General features: G+C 39.8%; 1 protein-coding gene and 1 long non-coding RNA gene across 2 annotated transcripts in view; both read right to left on the bottom strand.

Moving 5' to 3' along the window:
* Positions 1 to 525: 525 nt before the first annotated feature.
* LOC124292239 lies at positions 526 to 23,128 on the bottom strand. The gene is made up of 3 exons (XR_006902394.1): positions 23,116 to 23,128; positions 21,915 to 21,919; positions 526 to 1,109 (listed from the first exon to the last, which is right to left on the bottom strand). It is a non-coding gene; the product is annotated as an uncharacterized LOC124292239 (long non-coding RNA).
* LOC124292238 (putative GPI-anchored protein pfl2) overlaps positions 1,102 to 24,109 on the bottom strand; it is a 64,187-nt gene continuing 41,179 nt past the window's right edge. The window contains exons 2-9 of the mRNA XM_046729291.1: positions 20,504 to 20,572; positions 17,900 to 17,936; positions 10,911 to 11,088; positions 7,690 to 7,904; positions 5,448 to 5,705; positions 3,690 to 3,958; positions 3,221 to 3,620; positions 1,102 to 1,682 (exon numbers count right to left, since the gene is read on the bottom strand). Of these exons, the coding sequence (XP_046585247.1) occupies positions 1,390 to 1,682; positions 3,221 to 3,620; positions 3,690 to 3,958; positions 5,448 to 5,705; positions 7,690 to 7,904; positions 10,911 to 11,088; positions 17,900 to 17,936; positions 20,504 to 20,569 (1,716 nt within the window). The 5' untranslated portion in view covers positions 20,570 to 20,572 and the 3' untranslated portion in view covers positions 1,102 to 1,389. The remainder of the gene's footprint in view (positions 1,683 to 3,220; positions 3,621 to 3,689; positions 3,959 to 5,447; positions 5,706 to 7,689; positions 7,905 to 10,910; positions 11,089 to 17,899; positions 17,937 to 20,503; positions 20,573 to 24,109) is intronic.

The raw sequence follows: 24,109 nt of genomic DNA, 5'->3' as shown, positions 1-24,109 counted from the left end.
GTACTGAGAAACGGCAATGTGGTCATCCGCATTACACAGGCAGTTACACACTGAAGGTACAGGTTGGGTTTGGACCAGAAATGACGATAATATTATGCCACAGTGTGGAAACATTTGCAATATATCTAACAAGAATACAAGGAGGAAGATACTTACATACTACATTGGATTTTATTAACGAAAAAAGTTTTTTAGGACGTTTAGGCCCTGTACCCCAGTTAGCAGCTCATGATGGCTGCATATGACAATTAAGCAGTTTAGAAGAAATGTAAACACAAATACTAAATGATATATCCAGGTGGTACCGGCCAGAACAGCCCAAGTCAGGAGAAACATAGATTAGATTTTTCTTCAAATAACCTATGAAAACATTTTGTTTATTGATTTTCAAACAATCTTTGAGTACTTATAATTCATTTTGATTGATTCCTTAAAGATACCTTAATATCCCAAGAATGCAAATGCATGTGCTCTTCGCTGAAAAGTTTGGCTGTTTTTTTCTGGTGACTGACATCAAAGTAAAAGACATAATTCGAGAGGTCATAACTTCGCAAATACTCAAAATATCTCCAAAGGGCTGATATCTGTCATAAAGGAAGACATAAAGTTCTCTCTGTTTTTTTATGGAAAAAATAGTCTGACTTTTGTCGTTTTGTCTAGTAAACCTTCGACCTAGCCATCGTTAAATCGTAAAATATATGTCCCTCCTCTACAATCCTCACTTTGATATTGAAAGAAGATAGAAATACATCACTTTGCAGTTTAGAATTGTGTGGGAAATCCCCTCTTCTGTGATGTCATGCACATGCTGAAAGGAGGGCAAAACTAGTTCAAACTTTATGCATCCTGAATCCTGGCGTTTTTGCAATATTACAAAATCATCAGTCATGTAGTGTATGTTTATAATGATGGTATAAAGACACAACGTGTTGATTCCAGTACATATAAGTGTCAAAACGATATCCATAATTATATAATTCTCTGCCAAAATCATGAGTCACTATCACATAATAAGGACATAAGTTTCTTTGAGTGGCATTTAGAAGCTGGCGTGATGAACAACAGATGAAGAGGAGCAATTGTTTAATGGATAGACAAGATCGTTAGTACTTGCCATATAACGGTGTCAGCATCTACACCGAAACGTCGCATCCACTGCAATAAAGAACTTGTGTGTCCATAAAAAACGGTTTCTGTCCACGACATAGGTTCTGATTACACAATGCCATTCAGGACATATATTGTTAGCGACAATGTCTTTACTGGTGACAGGATATCTGGTGAAAGGATATCTCCTTGTCCCGTGTCATTATAGATGTCTGAACCTTTGGTTAATGTAGTGGATTCCTGTTACACACACTTTGTTAAAGTATAACGACCATTAAATAATCATATGTTACGATTTTGTGTCTTCGTTCTGGTATCCTTGTCAGCGATAAACTGACAGAGTCGCATCATATCAACAAGGACAAAGAAACTGAATGTGATGACGATGAAGACTATTCCAGAGTATCCAATGGCCTGTGCCGAGGGTCTGCTGTCCTGTGCTGACTCCAGCTTCCTTCTCGTGGCTGATAGCTTCGACTTGTCTAATTGCAGGATCAGTAAAATTTCGTCCATAAGACTCTGCATCTCTGTCCTATTTTTTATTCCAAAACACACCAAACACGGACAAGTCCCATCTGAAAAATAAACAACACAGTTGGTATATTAGCGACAATGGGAACAAGTTGATTATAATCACGATTTCCAATATATACTCAGAGGCAAATGCTACTGTGACATGGATTGTTTTCATTGGTAATCTTGTGGGTGAATTTTTGGATTTGAACCAGAGAAAAAAATGTATCAAACTGGTCGAAGAAACGCAACCATGCCTCTGTTATTCAAATTGCACAAAGTTTGAAAGGAGCATTCAAAGAAACGGCCAGCAATGTTCACTTTCGGTTCATTTCCACTGAATGCAGTCTCAAGAAGCACAGAAAGCAGAAAAAGCATCTATTCAGCGTACTGGAGCACGTGCGACATGCCACACCTCGGGGACAATAACAGATGGAAAGCTATAGGTATGCTCCAGTCTGGTACCTCGAATCATGACACAGCGTCCATAGAGACAACATTGGATACTTATGATGACGTTTTCAGCAAAACATCTAAGTTATCGACCGACCTGTTGTGGCCGCCGACTAGTAACGGCCCCATGTCAACATCGCTGGTGAGAACCAAGCACCTCCAACACAGCCCGTACCATACCAGGCAATAGAGGTGTATCTGCCAAAGCTGCACCAGTTGACTAGACAGCACTTGCTATAGGGAGCACGTTAGTCGAAAAGAGTTTATCTTCGACGATACGTCACATTTCCTTCTTCGCCGAGCTGACGGCAGGACACGTGTCTATAGAGGCATAGGTGGACGATCGGAAGTGTGTTCTGGAAGGGGACGACGGCAGGACAAGTGTCTATAGAGGCATATAGGTGGACGATCGGAAGTGTGTTCTGGAAGGGGACGACGGCAGGACACGTGTCTATAGAGGCATATAGGTGGACGATTGGAAGCGTGTTCTGGAAGGGGACGATTTGAACGTGGGGACGTTATGACCTGGGGAAGGACAACAGTCGCAGAAGGATGCACAAGATGGACACATTCTCTACTGACTGAGTGACCGTGGATGTGAACTCCACCATCTGATGTGGATCATCAACCAAGTTGGTCCATGTACTAACATCTGATTCGCGTTAGAAAATGTTAAATACTGATGCTGTTTGTGTGTCACAGTAACCTTTGCCGTTGAGTATAATTTGTTTTACTACTCGATTTTGGATGACAGTAGTTCACACAAATGCTCATCTGTATATGGTCATCACCGAGTTGATGTCATACACTCTGTAGAAGCCCAAGGTTTGTTACGTATATGAATCACAGAAGCGCATATTATTTAGTTCTAATTTATACTTAACGACTTCTATTTGATTATTAATATATCTACCGGATAGGTAGTTTTGTGTATAGACACTTGACTACGTTTATTACGATCGCTCTTATAACGAACTGACTGATATGACGAACAATTTTCGTTCCGGTCACTAGCTGTTAAACATAGAGAGAAGTGCGTATAACGGATGACAGTTGGACCGAACACACATTACTGGTCCATGTTACCCTTTACCGTAGTTTGCTGTCTTAAAGAAAAGGCGGTGTCGTCTCTAACATTATAGCTTACTTCCTTGTAAAGATGATGCCAACGTTCCGGCTGTTGTAGAGTTTGCCGTTCCAGTTGATGAGGTTGGTGTTGTCATGCTTTGCGTTGTTACTGTTGCCGTTGTTGGAGTATTCGTCGAGGTGCCGGGGTTAGAAGATGAAGCGGTATAGCTTGTGTTAGTGTTTGACGATGCAGACGGGATGGTTGGTGCCGTAGCTGTTGAAATATTTGACGTTGTGGATGTACTCAGTGATACTGCGGGCGTTGTACCACTTGTTACAGATGTGGTAGCTGGTGACGTGAATGCTTCTGGTGTGGCGGTTGTCGTAATTGTGACAGTAGTTGCATCTGTCGTAGCCGATGTTGTGACTGTATTTGGTATGCCAGTAGTTGCTGTAGCTGTGGTGGTTGTTGGTATCGTGTTAGTACTCGTGGAAGGTGGTGTTGTAGTGGTCGATGTGGTAATAGTATGAGTGGTTGTTGGAGTCGTAGTGGCAGGCGTTGTAGTAGCAGCTGCAGTAGTTGTTGAAGGTGTTGTAGGACCTGGTGTAGTAGCAGTAGTAGTAGTAGTAGTGGGAGTGGTAGTAGTGGGAGTAGTAGTAGTAGTAGTAGTAGTAGTGGGGGTGGTAGTAGTGGGAGTAGTAGTAGTAGTAGTAGTAGTAGTAGTAGTAGTAGGAGCTTGGGTTGTATATAAGTTGCAGTTGATTACTGGGTTGGAGTTGCCGTTGCTTACGCTTGATGAGGAGGTCACGGCCTGGACTGTTTGAAAAGAAGCAACGTACGGTAAATGGCATTGTTTTTATACATTTTATAAATCATTAGACAAAAGACATATTTTATAAAGTATTTATCTCTGACACAGGAGATAGATAATTATTATAAAAATTCCCCCGAATCAGGATTGGCGCTGTAAATGAAGACGAAAAGCAGAGATCGGGTTGCCAGAGACGTATGCTTTGTGAACGACCACGCATGCAAAAAATGTATGTGCGTATTAATCACGTTCAGTTGGTGAAAAAAATGGTGAACGTATTCTGCCCTATCACAAACACATGCAGAGGCAAATCAACCATCGCTGGTTAGCCTATATAAAGTATTCCTTGTCCATAATCACAGATGGTAAAGTGCTTTTTGTAATTGGGTGACCAACTCTTCCCCAAATATCTATACGATGTGAGGACATGGTGTTTATTGCGATAAAACAAAACACTTACAAGAATCTACATTGGTAATCTAAAATATCACTTAAACCGGTTAGTAGACAACACAATGTTTACAAGTGGCGGTTTTCAAGATTTTGAAATACTTGGGATAACTGATGACAATTGATGAAAGTACTTCTAAATGTATACTCTGAGAAACACTGGTGTTCATCTGGTCAACTGATACAATGTACCTTATCACCACTGGGCAGTAATACTTTTCTAATATCTGTTACCATTCCGAAAGTCAATAGATTGTCTCTGTCCGTTCTGCCCAAGCCTAACTAATCAAGGCCTTATACTCTAAGTTTACTGTCAGCTATTTACTGTATACTTTTAAAGTTTCAATGTTCATGAAGTAGCACTGGTCTAACAACTGAAATTATTTGGTACAACAAATATAGCCGAAATGATAACAAGGTAGTCTATTACCGTAGATAGAATAAAAAGGGAGTTCAATTTATACTTGATAATAGATACAACAGGACAATATGACAAGTGAATGAATTTCTGAATCTGGCAGCAACTGGGAAAGTGGATTGTTACAAAAAACTGATGTTACAATAAAACTTACCAAACAACACAGTTTGTTTGTATTCCCACAAACAAAGACTCTTTAAGTGTGAACCCAACCCTGATCAGACACCTATTATTGAAACCTAGTCCAACGTTTCATTTCCATCAGTGGGAATCGATATTACATCATTACAAAAGTAAGGCCACTTTGAGCGGAAGACATGATAGACTGAAACAATTCTCCCTGCCATGTATTGTGTACCAGTTCCACCATGTCCATTTGATATTCCTGATACATTATCCCTGAGTACTTCAAATGAATATAAACTGGAAATGTACAAACGAATTGCAATGGAAACAAATGAATAAAAGTAAATTATACATTGCAATACAATACCAATTCTTTTACCTTCCGACGACAGAGATTTCAATGGACTGAAAGGGCAAAATAGCCTTTAAATATATGAATGATGACTGAACCCTATGGCATGTACATAGCCTAGTGTCGAAAACAGGATATATATACGTACAAGTGAAACAAGTACGTGTCTTGGCTACTATTGTTGCTGTTCCTGCTGCAGGGTTTGAACATGTCCAGGGATCGTTGTCAAAGTACAGTGTACAGGAGTTGGGGTTAGCGAAGCTGTACATCCAACATGCACGTGTCCCGGAAAGCTCTGTGCTACACAGGGCCTCGCAGTCTGAGCCAGATGACACTGTGTGGCTGGCAGTATTGTCGTGATTTGTTCCTGAACAGGATCCGCTAAAGGCTGTATAAGTACATGGGCCTGTGGACAAATATGACAGATACGTGACATAGTACAGTTGTGCATTTATTTCACAAATGGAAGAGCCATTTGTTTTAGAGTTTGAACCTGGGTTTCCTGAATTTCAAAATGTGTTTTATTGTGCAATCTGCAAAATTGGGATTCGAACCCACAAATGTTGGGTGTCCTGACACGACGGGGACATTTATACTCTCAGAAGCATAATGAGTGAGTGAGTGAGTTTATTTTTACGCCGCACCCAGCAACATTCCAGCTATATGGCGGCGGTCTGTAAATAATCGGGTCTGGACCAGACAATCCACGGATTAACAGCATGAGCATTGATCGACGAAACTGGGATACGATGACATGTGTCAACCCAGTCAGCGAGCCTGACCATCCGATCCAGTTAGTCGCCTCTTACGACAAGCATGGGTTGCTGAAAACCAATTCTAACCCGGATCTCCACGGGTGCCAGAAACAAAACCACTACATATCCACAGTAGGTACTGACTTCCTCGTTGAAAACATCCATATAAAATCTGGCCGTAAAATATTTAGACAAGAAGTAAGCATCCTCTGGGTACCAACAGTGCTCCTCTCCCTGGGCATCTGTTTCTTGTGCAATTGAATCGGAATTTCTGCTCACGTTGGGAAAACAAAACAAAGTAATTTGACCAAGAACTTACGCTTCAGTTATATTGATGATCTGTTGTCTTACAATGTAAGTGAAATAGCCTATTCCCTTCCTGGGTACAATGTGTGGAGCCCATTTCTTGTGTCCCCCTCCGTGATATTGCTGGAATATTGCTAAAAGCGGCGTAAAATCCAACTCACTCACATTATTCCCTTCCACTGGTGCTTATATGCCACAACGTTTACGGCACAATCGAGCATGTTCGTTTTATCAAGATTTCAAAGATCGTTATGTGACTCTTGCTCTGAAGTTGTTCGATTGAGGTTACAACATTCAAGTCCTCAGAACCATTTTGAAATGTTTTTCATAAACATGTGCAGAACATTTCCAAATTTGAAGGTTCAGTGACTACATTGATGTTCAATGCAATTGTCTATTTTCCCTTGTACATTACGTTCCGTGATTACAAGCCTCTGCATGTGTTTATGACGAACAGCACCAGCGGGACAGGATGCGTTCATGGTTTTCACGTGGTATCATGATTTTCACGTGGTATCATGATTTTTCACGTGGTATCATGATTTTCACGTGGTATCATGAACATGAGTTTCACGTGGTATCATGATTTTCACGTGGTATCATGAGCATGAGTTTCACGTGGTATCATGAGTTTTACGTGGTATCATGAGTTTCATGAGTTTCACGTGGTATCATGAGTTTCACGTGGTATCATGATTTTCATTGTGATTCGTGAACACCTGCCTCTATATAGTTGATGACAAAGATTTTTGTGGATGTTGAAATGATTTTGTCGCTTTCGTTTCTTTGGTGTTTCATTGTACCAACTATCTTCCAACGTCATATTAACTATACCAGCTGCAGTAGTCGATCGGAAGTGAACCACTGCGACTAGGAAGGATACATAACGTGAAATAGTTTCTGGAAAAGGTTCGGTGGATCTCCTGTATGGAGCATTGTATGGAACAAATTGCAGGTTTCGAAGCACTGGCTGAAACAAATCTATCTTTTCAGTTAGTTTATTTTTTGGAAATGACGCCTAACGATTGTGTTATTCTTACCATTGATTACAGTAACACTAATCTGTTTTAGTGGTTGCAATGTCATGTTTGTGCCGATGTCATACATCCTACCCACCCAGCATTGTGAAACACTTGTCTTTGGTCATTACTGATTTTCAAAACGTTACGGAGGTGAATCGTTGTTGAATCAGGCTCCGGTAACACAACGATAATACGTGAGTATAATTTTGCGCCGACTGGAAACCGGAACATGCGCGAAAACACTGCTTCAATCTCCATATTACCCCACCGCCCTGTCAGCTCAAGGTATTTGTAGTGATCTGTTTACCTGTAGCCTTCTCACACAGGAACTGATAGCTACTGCTGTCGCACACTTCGTTCTTCCATTCGAAGGTGTCTTTTTCGGAGAACACACAGGGTTTGTCACTGGCTTGAGGACCCCCGCCTTCCCAGGAAGTGTAAGATGAACTGGTGACGGGTTCACAGTGGTCCCAGCGATAACCTGATGACCCTTTATTAAGTCCAATCCAGAAATGACCAGACCTAGGTAGGCAAAACAGTTCTTGCGTTTAGTTATAATTCAAACACAAATCATACAGCAATGCATTAAGAAATCTACCAGACAACTCGAACCCTACATACAGGAGCCATTGTATTTATCAGTCTGGTAATTCTCAGGGTCAAGAGAAACAATTAACATATATTCGAAAAAACCCATATACTTAACACAGGGTTAGCGACAGAAACACATGAGTCTATACCCTAGAGCCTGAAGCATCAATGTGTCATCAACTTATTTCCTTGTACTATCCAGTGTTCACAACCACCCGTTATGACCTAGATGCAAGGCGATTACAAACGCCTACAGGACTCCCGTTATGTATGTTATGTTTTGTTTGCAAACTTTTAAAAAAAGAACTCATATATATCTCTTGATGGTTTCAAAGATATATTGTAGTCAGTTGACAAAGTAGTTTGATCTGCGCTGTAATATACTGTCGAAAGTAACAAGGAAAAAAGTGTCAGTTCAATTCTTCATATTCTTATTTCGATCCCCAAACAGCAGTTCGAAGACAATCATCCGCATAAATCCATCGTATTACATATATCCTGATTCATCAAAGGTTACTTAGGTTAATGTTGTGTTCGTTCTTCAACATTCGAGGACGCGAGCTCATCACAGGTCTCTGAATTCAAAATGGCGGAGTGCGAGTTCTCGATATATTTCCTAGAATCAGTACAATGTTACATGCGCACTATAATTTGAATTTCATCGGCTGGAAACTGTATGTTGTTTTAACATTGCACGCAGCAGATCGCTGCTTGTTTTGATGATATAAAATAATATTCAGAAAAGGACTCAAACGAACCGACAGCATTGAGTTACCAACGTTCATTGTTTTCTTCAGGTAAACAACTAACATGTTTTCCTTGTGTATGTAACAGATACTTGGTAAACCTCTGCGTTTGTTTATGGCAGCGCCACCTGCGAGGCAAACACAAAGTATCATCTGTACACATGTATGGTAGAGGCCAATACATACATGCTCCTGATATAGTTGGAATCGAACAATCCACGCCGCAACGAGAAAAGGGATTTCTTATGTATTCTTATGAATATTGTAAGAGTTCTGTCATTTACACCAACCAGGCCTGCTTGTCTGCTGGGGGTCATAATGTTGACTTATCCGTAACTTCTTCGCATTTCACAAACACATGTTAACGAACAAACAGAACCGGTTTGGACACCCACTGTTGCAAAAAGGACTGCTGCAACGTGTGGTTTAAATTGCAGTCTTCTCGTGGACATAATATGATGGAAACAATATGTTCAACCAAAGAAGACCTATGATGCCAAACAAGAGACGTAATATACGGCATGACCTTTTCTGAATTGGTTTATGTTGGAGAGACAAAAAGCAGGGTATGGACATGATTCTAACATTAGAGAACATCAGCAGAAATAAATAAATATATCCAGTTGTGTCTATCTTCATTTCAGTTCTGAAAATTACTCCGTCCTTTAAGTTGAAATTAAAATATATACCATCCATCTGATATAGTCTCAAACACTGACCACCTGACAGAACCCAGAGAAGATCTCGCCACCGTAATGATGTAATGACAAAATATACGACGTCTCACTAAGGACTCTCTATGTGCCAATAAGTCTATATATTGAGTGGGATTTCGGCATCATAAGGGTGTCGAGGCAGCCAGGGTCATATACACTCTTCAAAAAAATAAAAGCATAGACCAAAAATAAGAAAATGTATTAAACGTATTTAAGTATACACAAGTCGATTAAGCCTGAACATAGATGGAGAAAATTCGACACACGGATGAACATATGTATCGTTGTCATTGTCAGCATTAATTCAGTTCACTCACTGTACATGACGTGTGGACACAAGGGGGTGGTCAAGTCGGTACCTGGTGACATCACCTCTTGGAGCCGTCACTGCTCGACGCGGCCTAGGAAGGAATTGCACAAGTCGTCGGATTTTTGCTTGGGGAATTCTTCGCCATTCCTCGCGTTGGCAAATTCTGCAAGTGTCTAAAGGTCAATGGTGACGTTTACGGACAAGTTCATCCCATAGATGCTCGATCGGGTTCAGATCAGCCGATTTGGAAGGCCAGGGGGAAGGACATTGACGTTTGCACTGACGAGATAGGCACCTGTTACACGAGCGTTGTCGTGTTGAAACAGCTCCCTCTGGCAGGTAAAACGTGGGAGGAGGTGACGTCTCGGGAGGGATTTGGTCGATGTAGCGATATTCTATAAGATTGCCTTGAACCACCACTAGCTCTGATCTACCGGTGTAGGACATGGTTCCCCACATCACGACGCCTCTCCAAGAAATCTGTCCACTTCTCGAACGCAGTTCGGCGCTAACGTTCGAAGCAGGTGTGGTCACTGTTTGTCTTCCACTTTTGGGACGATCTTGGGTCGAATTGAAGCGGGTAACTCGATGTCGAGATATGGCGCTGTGGTGGAGGTTGAAGTGTCTTGCAGACGGCAGACTGTGACTCCCCTGCTTCCAAAAGTCCAACGGCAATATTTCGATCAGTAGCATTCAATCTTGGCATTTTCTTATCTTCGTTGTCGTCGTAAATTTCGTAATGAAATGATGAATTTGCATTGGTCTTCAATAGCCGATGTCTCTATTCATGTGTCAGACACATTGCACGTGCATTTCGTGGAAAACGTTTCCTGTATGCACTTTTCACGTATCGTTTTCTTTTTTGTATGACAAACGATTACAAACACAGTCTGGGATGCGTTTGCGCGCAGTACACAACAACCAGGACATGATTAGCGGAATTCAAACATAGGAATTGTCTTAATGACGATTGCTGTCAAAATATATCGAAATGAACTGCACAAAACTCATATGCGGTTCTCTTTTTTTGACGAAGGTCAATTGATAGTTTACCATTCAATTGAAAAGGATATTGACCTCCCACCAATCCACCCATCCCAAACCCTTTCTATTTTTCGAGATGGTTAAATTTTTATGTTTAGAAAACGTTTGTAAGAAAACATACATTTTGTTGTTCCAAAGGCTCTCGCTTGAAAAAGCCTTCAAAGCATCATTGGTTTGTTGATTGTCTATCTGCGCCAGGCGTCTCCCATCGCCCTCGCAAATAGTCCTTGCTTCATTCCATGTTTTCTCATTGGTGTAGATGTAGAATGTCTTGCCCGTTAGACTGTCACTCAAAACACCTGCAATATACACAGTTCTGCGAAAATCATCTTTTGTACAAATAACCTCAAAGATAAGCAAGTCCCTTTACATATTACCGTCTTCTCTAATCAGATATTGTAATATTTTGTTCCCTGAAAGGTACTGTCCATTTTGTAAACTGAATAACGAATTTTATATCGAAGATGAATTCCATATAATGTTTGATTACACACAAAAAGTATTAGAATCTGTACTTGAAAGTGTAATCTCAAATATAACATATGTTACATATAATGTTTATCTGTAATAGTTGCATTTCACTTAGAAAAACTTATTTTAGTAAATTTACACAGAAAGATTGTCAATCTGTACAACACTTCTAAATTTGATGTCCTCAACAAAAAATAACGTCATTCATAATGTATGTCATTATCTGGAGAAAGTCCAAAAATTAAGGAAAAAGATTGCTACTACGTTTTTACTTCGCACATAGGTTAAACATTCTGTAAAGGATGTATTTTGGGCCTATGTCTGTTCCATTTTCTTCCTCAAAAGGTGACATGCTCAAGAAACATGGGAATGGCGCCTCGCTCCTTGATAGAGAACAACACGGTGAACAAAACTAGTGGTGGTCCGATTAATTGAAATAATCGAAGATTGGTCGCAATGACAAAACGACCAAGCAATCGATCATGGTTTCTCATAATCGAACACAAACAATTTTGGAATACTTGTTTGTAATAACAATATAAATTGCAAAAGGTTGATTTTGTCTCTACATTGCAAAAGCACTGCAAGCTCGTTCCAAGACTAGTCATCCTTTAAAGATGTGAAATTTCCAATTACATTTTGTGCAATTTGTGAAAAAAACGAGAGAACTACATGTTTTTTCTTTATTTTTTGTGCATTAACAAACATAACCAGGAAATTTTTATAAATGACTCTAACCAATTATTTTCGATGATTGATCGGTTGTAATGAACCAATCATCAAATAGTAGATTTACACCAATTCCCAACACTAAACAAAACAAAGCTGTACCCTCTATCGTGCCAGGATCCGTGCGAAGAGCGATCGATTACCAGATGTTCAGTTATTTCTGTTTTTTTTTACAGCAGCACATTAACACGTTCCTGAGGGTTTCACCAGAGTAAGACCTACTATTTGCATCACTTTAGGATCCCCCAATTATCAGTTGACAAGTAGAGAACCAGGAAACAAACTGTTTGCCTTTTAAGTTTCGTAAGAGTCCTGGGTGCTGTTCCACTAACCGATCTTAGCCCTATGCCAATCGTAAACCCCTAAAATCCCAATCTTAGCGTGACGTTACGATCGGCCTACCGTTCCACTAACCAATCTTACCCAAGTTAATCGTAAAGTTAAGATTAAAAGTCTAAGTTGCTCATGACCAACTTAGGATAGCTAAAATCAATCGTAGAGAAACCAAAATAGTGGCTTTCCTATTCTATGTGAAAAATAAGAGCGAGCATTTCACCGTGAGCGTCCCCTAAAATCCCCCATGAAATGAATTTGTACATTTCTGTGATGTAAACAAACACTGCACTGAAGCCTTACAAATGTCAGGCCAGTCTGACCACTGTCGTCATGGGAACACAACCGAGCGAGTCTGTGTAACACATTTGTACAACAATATTGCAACGTCATGGTTAAGAATAGGGACAGCCGTGAAGTGAACAATGTTCTGAAGCAAAAAGATACAAATATAGCCCAGCGGATAAGTGCAATTTTTTCACTGAATTGTGCACTTTGTGTTACAAGCATGAAACTTGGCATGATTGTAGCTTATACCATTCTTATTGAATAAAGATCGAGAGGCCTCGCAGATTTTTTATATTTTCCATAATTTTTGGGGAAAAGTGAAAAAATAAATAATTTGTTATACTATTTTCGTCATAACTTTTAATAAAATTCTCCAATTCTCATAAATCATATATCAAATGTAGGAAATTCATAGCTGGTCATTTTCCATCTATACATGTCTTTTTATCTTTAACGGTTAGGTCTACGGAAGTCAATTTACATCATGACTACCCGAAAATGGGAAAATTGGCGGCCATTTTTCAAAATGGCCGCCATATAGAGTACATCAGTAAAATAAGTATGAGATCATCCCATGATCTAACATATTTTTATCATTTCTTTGCAAATTCAATACGAGAAGCCTCTCAGATTGTGGCCATTTTTCATATTTGGGGGGAAAAAGTGGAAAAAAACTTGAATGTTCCCAAAAATGTTATTTTAACTCAATTTTAAATCCTCATAAATTATGTATCTAGAATATTGTGAGAACAAATGAAAGTTTATTTTAAGGAATATATCATTAGATTTACTTACATGTATAATGTATGAGCTTGGTTGGCTATAGATCACCTATAAAGCATATCAAAATCAAACCAAATCAATGTCAAAGTAGCTATCTCATCACTCTATGGAATGTTACTCAATCATGTGTAATTGTATCTAGCTTGACTGAATCAGAAATGTGCAGTGCATTTGAGAGATGCTTTAACGCACTGGGACCGGTTTGAACATTTTATACACATGCATTTCCGCAATTTCCGGCAGCTCTTTCATGCCTTCGTGAGAGTTGTCCATAGTTACTAGTATGTTGGATCAAAGTTGATTCTGTTTTGGGGAATGGTTCTGTTGGGGGAATATTGTCCAGTGTTCTCTCCTTTGTGGCAAACAAATGTTTTCTTGCTTCATTCACTTTCATGAGGTTGCTTGCACTGTCATACAGCAGTACAACAAATCTCTTAAGCTGATGAATCTGTGCATTAGGATTTCAAGTGGTGGACAAGCGAGGGAAAAAAGGTGCCTGTAAGTTCAGGAAAAGCATTCCATGTATTCCGCGAGGCCTTCTTTTCGATTCCACCAAAGGATGACATACTGTCATGGCCTGAGAAGCTGTGAAACACTGAGAACGCTTGTTGCAGCAATGGCCAACACAACCACATCTGAGTCAACAATACGGATGTAGAACTTCTTCCATGAAGACAAGATATACACACACGAGTTTGTCAGACATGAAAATCAGTCTTGCTCACCAACTATATCTCATCAAGGTTCTCTACGTCCATGCGCTAAATCAGTTCTTCTCAATTGCTTTGAAGAAAATTTCACCACCAACTGACTCAAAACCAGATGTTGACGTATCAATCCTTGATGGATCTGCAGTAATAAACATGCTAAAACCAGCAGCTCCAATAGCATTTGATGAATATGCTGATAATGTGTTCTTGAAGTACTTGCAGTCTCTTCTGGACACTAATCAGAGAGTGGATATTGTCTGGGACGAATACAAAACGGACAGCGTAAAAATCCAGTGTAAGAACAAAAAGCGGAAGTGGAAAAAGACGACGAGTGGAAGCCAGTTCCTCAGAACTGGCAAGAATTCCCGAGGTGTGATGCCAGCAAGAAATAACTTTTTGCTTTCCTTGTACAGAAAATAGCCTTGATAGAATCAAACAAGTCATCAGCCCAATTGGCGAATATGAGGTGTCCAATCAACCAAAAGACCTTTTGGAATTGGCACCCTGTAACTATGAAGAGATAAAAAGATAAAAGAAAGTTGCTTCACTGATGCTTCACATAAAGGATGGAAGAAGTTTTACAGCCGTACTGTTGACACTGATGTTGTTGTGTTGGCCATAGCTGCAACAGGCATTCTCTATGTTGAAGAAGTATGGGTGGGGTTTGGTACCGGAAAACTCTTCCGCTATATTGTAATTCATGAACTTGCATCAGGTCTGGGTCCTGAGAAAAGTAGATCCCTTCCAATGTTTCACAGCTTCACATTCTGTGACAATTTTTCCTGAACTTACGGGCACCTCTATTTCCCTCACCTGTCCACCACTTTAAATCACTAATCACTAATGCTGATTCATCAGCTTGAGAGATTTGTTGTGCTGCTGTATGACAGAGCAAGCCACCTTATGAAAGTGAATGAAGCAAGAAAGCATTTGTCCACCAGGAAGGGGAGAACTTTGGACAATATTCCCCAAACAGAATCAGCTTTGATCCAACATATAAAAAGAGCTGTAAATCAGGGGAGTTATTTTTCAGAGCAATCCCTGATGAAATCACAGGAGTTACCAAGCCCTCTGCGTAGGGTTGGCAATAACTCTAGGGGAGAGCTTGGACCTGTATGGACAACTCTTCTGTTGGCATGAAAGGGCTGCCAGGAATTGCTGAAATGCATGTGTATAAAATGTTCAAACCGGTCCAAGTGTTTAAAAGCAGCTCTGAAGTGCACTGCACATTTCTGATTCAGTCAACCTAGATACAATTACACAGGATTGAGTAACCTTCCATAGATTAATGAGATAGCTACTTTGACATTGAAATGAAATATGTTTGCGTTGATTTTGATAAGTTTTCATAGGTGATCTATAGTCAACCAAGCTCATACATTATACATGTAAGTAAATTTAATGATATATTCCTCAAAATAAACTTTCATTTGTTCTCACAATATTCTAGATACATAATTTATGGGGATTTAAAATTGAGTTAAAATAACATTTTTGGGAAAATTCCATTTTTCTCCCACTTTTTCCCCCCAAATATGAAAAATGGCCACAAACTGAGAGGCTTCTCGTATTGAATTTGCAAAGAAATGATAAAAATATGTTAGATCATGGGATGATCTCATACTTATTTTACTGATGTACTCTATATGGCGGCCATTTTGAAAAATGGCCGCCAATTTTCCCATTTTCGGGTAGTCATGATGTAAATTGACTTCCGTAGACCTAACCGTTAAAGATAAAAAGACATGTATAGATGGAAAATGACCAGCTATGAATTTCCTACATTTGATATACGACTTTTGAGAATTCTGGAGAATGTTTTTTAAAATTATGACGAAAATAGTATAAAAAATGATTTTTTTATACTTTTTCCCCCAAAATTATGGAAAATATATAAAATCTGCGAGGCCTCTCGATCTTTATTGAATTAGAATGGTATAAGCTACAATCATGCCAAATTTCATGCTTGTAACACAAAGTGCACAATTTGATCACTTATCCGCTGGGCTAATATGTTTGATTTCACTGCGGATATTTGGTGGGGGATTCTAAAGGAAGGCCGCGTATTATTCAAGACCACTGACAGATTCTACATACGTTATAGCCTCCTCACGGCTTGTTTATTCTGATTGACAAGGTTCAGGCACATATTAAAAGCTCTGACACAATTGACAGTTTTAAGTTCAGACTTAAAAACTGTTCTCAGTATATTACTTATAATCTCGGCTGTAAATACTCTCGTGTAAATTATCTGTACATAGCGCTTTGAGCATGCCCCAGGATGTGGAATAGGCGCACTATAAATCATTCTCTTCCCACAGAGGTTACTCCTGTCATATCTTCCTACGTAACCTCTGTTCTAATACGGCCCTTTCATGGTGTGAGCTTTGAAGACTCGTGATTGGAGGCAATCAGATTTAGTTGTGCAATCAGCGACGTTGTTTCAAAAGTGATCATTCGCAAGGCCTTGGTAATTTCCGTATACTTCGAGAAAACTAAACTTCTTCCCCTGCGCGATGCGCAAACGTTTATTCTAGACAGAACTCAGTCATGTGATGGCGGATCAGTGGCGTCTCGCCATCGCCCTCGTTGACAACGGACAAGCTAGCCATTAAACGTCTTGTGTGTTACATCAACACAAGGCCCCGGCAGATGGGGGATATTTGTGGCCTCACATTTGCTTGTGTTAGTCAAGTTGAATCTAAGTCGATGTAACACGTGTTCTGATTGGATAGAAAGAAGGGAGATAATTCGTGTTGCGATCTTTTGCCGCTAGGGGATTTTACCAGAACCGGGAAATATGGCCGTATTAGAAGAGAGGTTCGTAGGAAGATATGACAAGTAACCTCTGTGAGAAGAGAATGACTATAAATATGCATTTATTATTATTATATTATGCCTGATACCCAGCGTTCACACGAACTTGCACCTGAAACCAAGGTGCTCACTACCCTAATATTTTGCACTAGGTTTTTTCTCCACGTTTACACTTGGTTGGAAAAATATCCATGAAGGACCGGGTTAGAATATTGAACTTCAGTAACCCATGCTTGTCGTAAGAGGCCACTAACGGGATCGGCTGGTCAGGCTCGCTGACTTGGTTGACACATGTCATCGGTTCCCAACTGCGCAGATCGATGCTCATGTTGTTGATCACTGTATTGTCTGGTCCAGACTCGATTATTTATAGCTTAGATACATAGCGTTCACTAACATAAACGCTCATGTTAGTGAACGCTATGCATCTTAGCTAGATTATTTACAGACTGCCGCCATATAGCTGGACTATTGCTGAGTGCGGCGTAAATCTAAACTCACTCAGTTGGTTCGTAAACTACGGTACTTCCATCATTTGCTAGACTATGCAAAGGGAGATAACTCGTGCCTCTCATTCCTCTGTCTCTCGCACGAAAGAGTCTCGATCTAAGCTTGGATCGGATCGTAAGATCGGGACCGGCTACGATCGGCCTAAGATCGGTTAGTGGAACGGGTGTAACTTTTAGCTAAGACGATTGTAAAATTGGCGTTACTTGCTAAGATTGATCTTAGATAAGATCGGTTAGTGGAACGGCAGCCAGGTCAAAACACTAATTTGGCTAATCTTCAACACGGTAAGGATTTCCTAATGAAACGTCTGCTTACAGTTACCTTGTTATCTAGACACGAAGTTCCACAACAATTGGATTAAGTCCCACTGATGTTACAATGTGTTGTCTGGCAGATTATATATGAATTACCTTTGAATTTATGTGGTAATAAATAGATAATGAATAGCTATGTCTCACATAACACTCACATGAAGTAACAGCCACGAGTATCAGTGATGTCAGAATCTGAAATAAGAGAAGTGTTTGCGCTTCATATCATGATGAGTCGGATTCCAAATCGAAAAGCAGAACTTGCACCTGGATACCGATACGTACATAATCAGATTATTAAATAGTAAAACACACACACAAGCTCAATGAAACATCTAGGATTAATGTATTATCACACAAGTCAGACCAGTGGATGGAACATGTGGTAGCAACAATACTCGGAAGGGTCATATGTGTCTCTACACCCGAACATACACAACTACGTCTTTCTAGATGACTTTAATGATCTTTAAGAACTCAAACTAGTGTTGGGGCTAACACGTGTTGATGCTATCGTGTCCGCACATGGAAAGTGGAAGTAGCAGGCATTGAACCCCTCTGCTATTACATACTCTCACAGAAGTAGGGGAACCTGAACCCATAATTACTACATTTCACAAGTTAAACATAGACATGATCAGTAGCCAGAACACACGTGTATTAGCTTGCAACAATAACGTTCGTTTGTCAGTTTATTTATAAACCCCTGTGTATCGGTAGATACATATTTGTACATCTCCCTGTCTGCCGAGTAAATGGAGGTTTATCGACTTTAGCGTTTTCTCCAGGGTTTCCTTTCCAACGACATTTGCACATGTATTGTTTCTAATGGAGTGACAATATAATAAGTCTTTGTCTCTTCGACCTCGGTCACCATTTCTGTGTTGGTATATTTCGTTGCAAATGCATATATGTGATGTCTTCATGTCTATGTTTAAGGGTATTTTTTCTCGCTCTAAGATATTTACCATCTTTTCCTCGTGTCTCTTTTTGGCATCTCGAACGTTATAGCTGTATATTTAAAAAGATTCAAATAATTTTGCTTTTGGCACTGACGGGCCTGTATTACAAATCGCCAATAGTATACTCATTGAAGGCAGGCTCAAAGCAGCTAGCATATGTTACATGATTGTAAATTAGCATTGAACAATTGCGTTTAAGAACATCAAAGTTTGGGGTCATTACATGACCTTCGAGTAGCGGATGTAAATACAGAAGTTCAATGCCACAGAACAATAAGTCTTGTAACAGTAATCAGGAACATTCCGGTCGGTGCAAATTGGTAAATTGGTAAAACTTCTCTCACAAGAATCATCCATGAATAACCTACCCCGTTACCCAGTATCACTATTACTGTGCACAGACATAGACATCCAAGTTAGCAGAGAGTAATTAGTGTCAATCAAGATGTAACAAACCCTTCCCCGTGATTACTGGAATTTGTACTACAGACGTTAGAATTCAAATTACATGAACTTTCCAACGTTTTCCGCCACGAGTTGTTTCTTACCATAATCTCTATGGATGTTTACATGCCAATTGCGGTATTGGTTTCTGAAGGTGTGAAAATACCATTGTTAGTTACATTACATTCCTTTGTTGTTTGAAGTTTCACACATAGACCTTTGCGAACTGATTCCAGGTTAGCTATTTAGTTTCAACTTGGGAATCAACACGCTATACAGACCATTCGAGTGTGGCGCCACGCGGTGACCCATGCTGACATGTTTTAACTAATAACATAGTTCTTCAACAGACCCAACTATAATTAATGAAGGAGCGTTGAACATGAAAGCAATATGGATAATATGTTATAGTACAAGAAGGCGGTGCTATTTTTCTGACGGCCTTGACAATGTTGCAAAATGGAACTATGGTTTCTTGGAGCCATTGGCTTGACAAACATGCTGTGGAATTTACATATTATGTTTATATTGTGAGCATTCTTGAGGAAAAAGGGTACCACGCTTAGTACTTATGGACAGACAACGGACTAAACAGACAACGGAGCTCACTCTTACATCATCATGGTGAGATATATTTAGAGACTGTTTTAGAGGCTTCCACCGTGTTCTGACCCAGAACGTATTATAGAATGATCTGGAAAGAGGAGTTAGCTATTGCCTCTCATCTCAAATTACATTTCACACCACAAGAAGACGAACATTGTGTGTGATGATCATAAACCCTGGCCAGGCCTATACATGTTTCACGTTACTGCTACATATCTGAAAACATGTTTGAGTTATAGAAGGCAAAAAATGCTGAGGACCAATTCTAACCTGGACCTAAACGGGTCCAAGATAATGTTTGAAAACAATATGTTTCAAACTTTTGTAAAGTTATTATCTACCACAAATTATACTGTTATTAGGTCTGCTGCTACTGAATACATTCTTTAGTTTCCAAACAAGTCCCTAAATCGTCGGTGCCTACTTCGAATCAAGTTTCCACACAAAATCATGAAATGATAGGTTCCAGTTCAAGAACCAAACACAAAAGCTATATACATGTATATACAATATATATGTTTACAATGCATAATGTTCTAAACAAATCGGGGCGGTGGGGTAGCCTAATGGTTAAAGCGTTGGCTCGTCCCGCTGAAGATCCCGGTTCGAATCCCCACATGGGCACAATGTGTGAAGCCCATTTCTGGTGTCCCCCGCCGTGGTGTTGCTGGAATATTGCTAAAAGCGGCGTAAAACCAAACTCGGTCAGTCAGTCAGTCTTAACAAATCGTATCGTCAAAGTTATGTTACCTTGTTTTTGTTGTAGAGAAGCCTCGCCATGGTGTTCCAAGGGTCCATGTACCTGACAAGCTCCATCGGCTGAAGAAATAAATGTTATAACTTCAGGAGGAACAAACACCAAGCGTGCAGTCTATAGCAGAGATCATATGGCACTATACATTTTGTATACATACAGTACTTGCATCCGAGCGAACAGATCAACCACGATCGATATAGTGATGCCTTCAGGGAATTATCCTATAATTTAGGCTTCACGTCAATGTGTAACTGAGGACGATACGAACAAGGAGCAACAAGCAACTGAAACAGTACCTATTTATGATCTTGTTCTATTTGGTCAGCTCACAGATATCTGTATTGGATCCATGTATAGATCGCACATATCATCCTACACAATCAATAACTGCTTTAGTCGGACGGGAAATTTACAAGTGTAATCATCGAATCAATCTTGGTTTTGTAGTACAAATTATAAAGGGCATTTGTTCTTTTTGTGCTTAAATCCATATTGGTTGTTCTATTAGAGAACGAGTTATGTATGTTACGTTTCGGTGAATGTCAATTAGAAATTATAGACACAAGTTTGAGTTGGAAGTTAAATACACATATTCCTCTATATTTAGGTGAGGTGAGGTGACATGGGGTTTAACGCTTATGAATATTTCACTCATTCGACGACGTGCATGCGTGGGCATTAGTGGTGGTCCGATTAATTGAAATAATTGAAGATTGGTCGCAATGACATAACGACCAAGCAATCGATCATGTTTTCTCATAATCGAACACAAACAATTTTGGAGCACTTGTTTGCAATAACAATATAAATTTGAAAAGGTTGATTTTGTCTCTACATTGCATAAACACTACAAGCTCGTTCCAAGTCATGAATAAAGTTATCTTAACAACTCCAGGAAATGTATGTTCCTAACACACTAGTCATCCTTTAAAGATGTGAAATTTGCAATTACATTTTGTGCAGTTTGTGAAAAAAACGAGAGAACTACATGTTTTTTCTTTATTTTTTGTGCATTAACAAACATAAACAGGAAAATTTTATAAATGACGCTAACCAATTATTTTCGATGATTGATCGGTTGTAATGAACCAATCATCAAATATGAGATTTACACCAATTCCCAACACTAGCGTGCATGTGTGGCTGCTTGTACTGGCCCAGACTTAAGCTGGTTTTATAGTGCTAGCTCACTGAGATATCATGAATACCCCACTCAGACACACTATACTGACCCCGAGCCGACCAGTCCTTGTACTCATTAATACAGAGCGCCAGGCAGGGACCAACAAGTACCATATTTTAACGTCTTTTTGTATGACGCGGCCGGGGCTCGACCCCGCGACCTTCCGCTCTCATGTTGACCCTGTTCGTCGCCTCTTACGACAAGCATGGTTAAATGAAGACCAATTCTAATCCAGATCTTCACAGGTCTCTCGGAGACAAAGTATTACAGAACAGTATCCGCCATCTGTTAATTTATATTTATACCAGGAACATGCATGTTTGGCCATACAGTGATTTCACGTGGTGACAAACACGTGGAAGTGTCCGTTTACATATTTCAGCTATAAACGATGTTCACTGAGACAGAGAAGGTTATACCATGCTATAACATCAACATGGACATAGAGCAAAATATGTTCCTCGCAGTAACATACACAAACATACTTCCTTGCCTGTCACATGTAGAACGTTGTATTCCAGACCGAGACAAGCTTAAAAGGACACCCATTCTTTAATATTCAAGAAATCTCGTACTTTGTTGCTTTAGCTGAAAACCCAAAGTGAACTTTAACCCTAACCCTAACCTTAATCCTAACCCTAACCCATCCTAACCCTAACCCTACACCCTACACCCAACCCTAATCCTAACAATAACCCTAAACCCAACCCAACCCAGCCCCTAACCCTCTGCACAAGCACACTGTTGGTCAAATTGTCAATACTGTAGCATGACAAAACCCGTCAAGGACTATGTTCATATACTCAAATATCCATAGCAACGCAGACTATACATCACACACTGTTCGTCATCACTTCTGAAGAAATATCATGTCAAAGTAAAAACGTCATTTGACATTTAATATATCCTTTGTTGCCTGAACCTTGTTGGGAGACACAACAGAAGTCGTTTACACCTGACAGTCACCACAGAAAGGTGTCCAACTGTTCTTAAAACAGTACATCCGTTATGGGTGTAAGGAGGGTGAGTGAGTTGGTGTAAATCTGATGAGTCAATAGTTTAGTGATAGTAGGCACATACATATGAAATCCTGACGGGACATTGTCACCAAAGTGTGCCAAGGCGACAATGCGACATGCATATGAAATCCTGGCGGGACATTGTCACCAAAGTGTGGCAAGGCGACAATGCGACATACATATGAAATCCTGGCGGGACATTGTCACCAAAGTGTGGCAAGGCGACAATGCGACATACATATGAAATCCTGGCGGGACATTGTCACCAAAGTGTGGCAAGGCGACAATGCGACATACATATGAAATCCTGGCGGGACATTGTCACCAAAGTGTGGCAAGGCGACAATGCGACATACATATGAAATCCTGGCGGGACATTGTCACCAAAGTGTGGCAAGGCGACAATGCGACATTTCTGTCATTTGTAGTTTTGTCCCGCTATTTTATATCATTTTATTCGACAAAAGACAACAATATGATAACCTAACGAATTCACAAGGTCAACATATGACGCACAGTCGCCCCAACTAAATGTCTTAAGTGAGTGAAAATGACGTTAAACTGGGTGACATTGTTTATTTAATCGTGTGCATGTGTAGTGAGTCAGTACATCTGCTCATACCCAGAAATAACTAAGCTGATTTTCAATCTCCAATTGTATTTTGTTGGATCCAATGATTGTTAAACCAAAGTGGCAATGGAAATGGGGGCTGCTTTTAATAAAGTACCAAAACATGGCACCTCTACTTGGCATGGAGCATCAATCTGCTTAGTCAGACCACATCCAGTAATTCGATGTTTATGGCCAATTCCATAGGGCACTACGTGATGTTTCGTGGCTACACGTGCTAATTATTGTTACTTAGTCACATTACCTGCCATCAGCAACCCTACGTTCAAGGTTAAGGTCAGACAGTGACAAGATGTTAACATTACCGATTTAACCTTGGTGTATATTTTGTACTTTTTATGGTTTGTTTTATGTCAAGATGGGTTTTAATAAATCCTCCCAATGTGATGTAGTTGGTATACTTTGGCAAGCGTACAGTTTATGTGATACAAGAGACGATACTACCGATGGTTGGTAAGATAAAAAAAATAGCGACTGTTAAATTTCCGGCCGAAATTCCCTGCACGTTTCTCTTAATAAATTATTACAGGTACTGACAGAATCGAGTCTAGAATCTAACAGATTACGCTTCATTACACTTGTATAATTTGGATTCATAAATAGTAACTCGCTGGGAAGGAAGTTCATGAACGTAATAGTAATTTGACCCCACGCGAGATCTCGCTCATTCAAATATGTCCCTCATTATTCTGGAGGAACAAACACAGAGCTTTTCTTTGAAACCTTTTTTTCAAATATTATGCCAGATACTATCTTTATAGATATA

Source organism: Haliotis rubra, unplaced genomic scaffold (genome assembly GCF_003918875.1).
Source record: "Haliotis rubra isolate DU_JTF1 unplaced genomic scaffold, ASM391887v1 Scf51, whole genome shotgun sequence".
NCBI classification, from domain to species: Eukaryota; Metazoa; Mollusca; class Gastropoda; order Lepetellida; family Haliotidae; genus Haliotis; species Haliotis rubra.
This window is presented reverse-complemented; position numbering and strand designations above follow the sequence as displayed.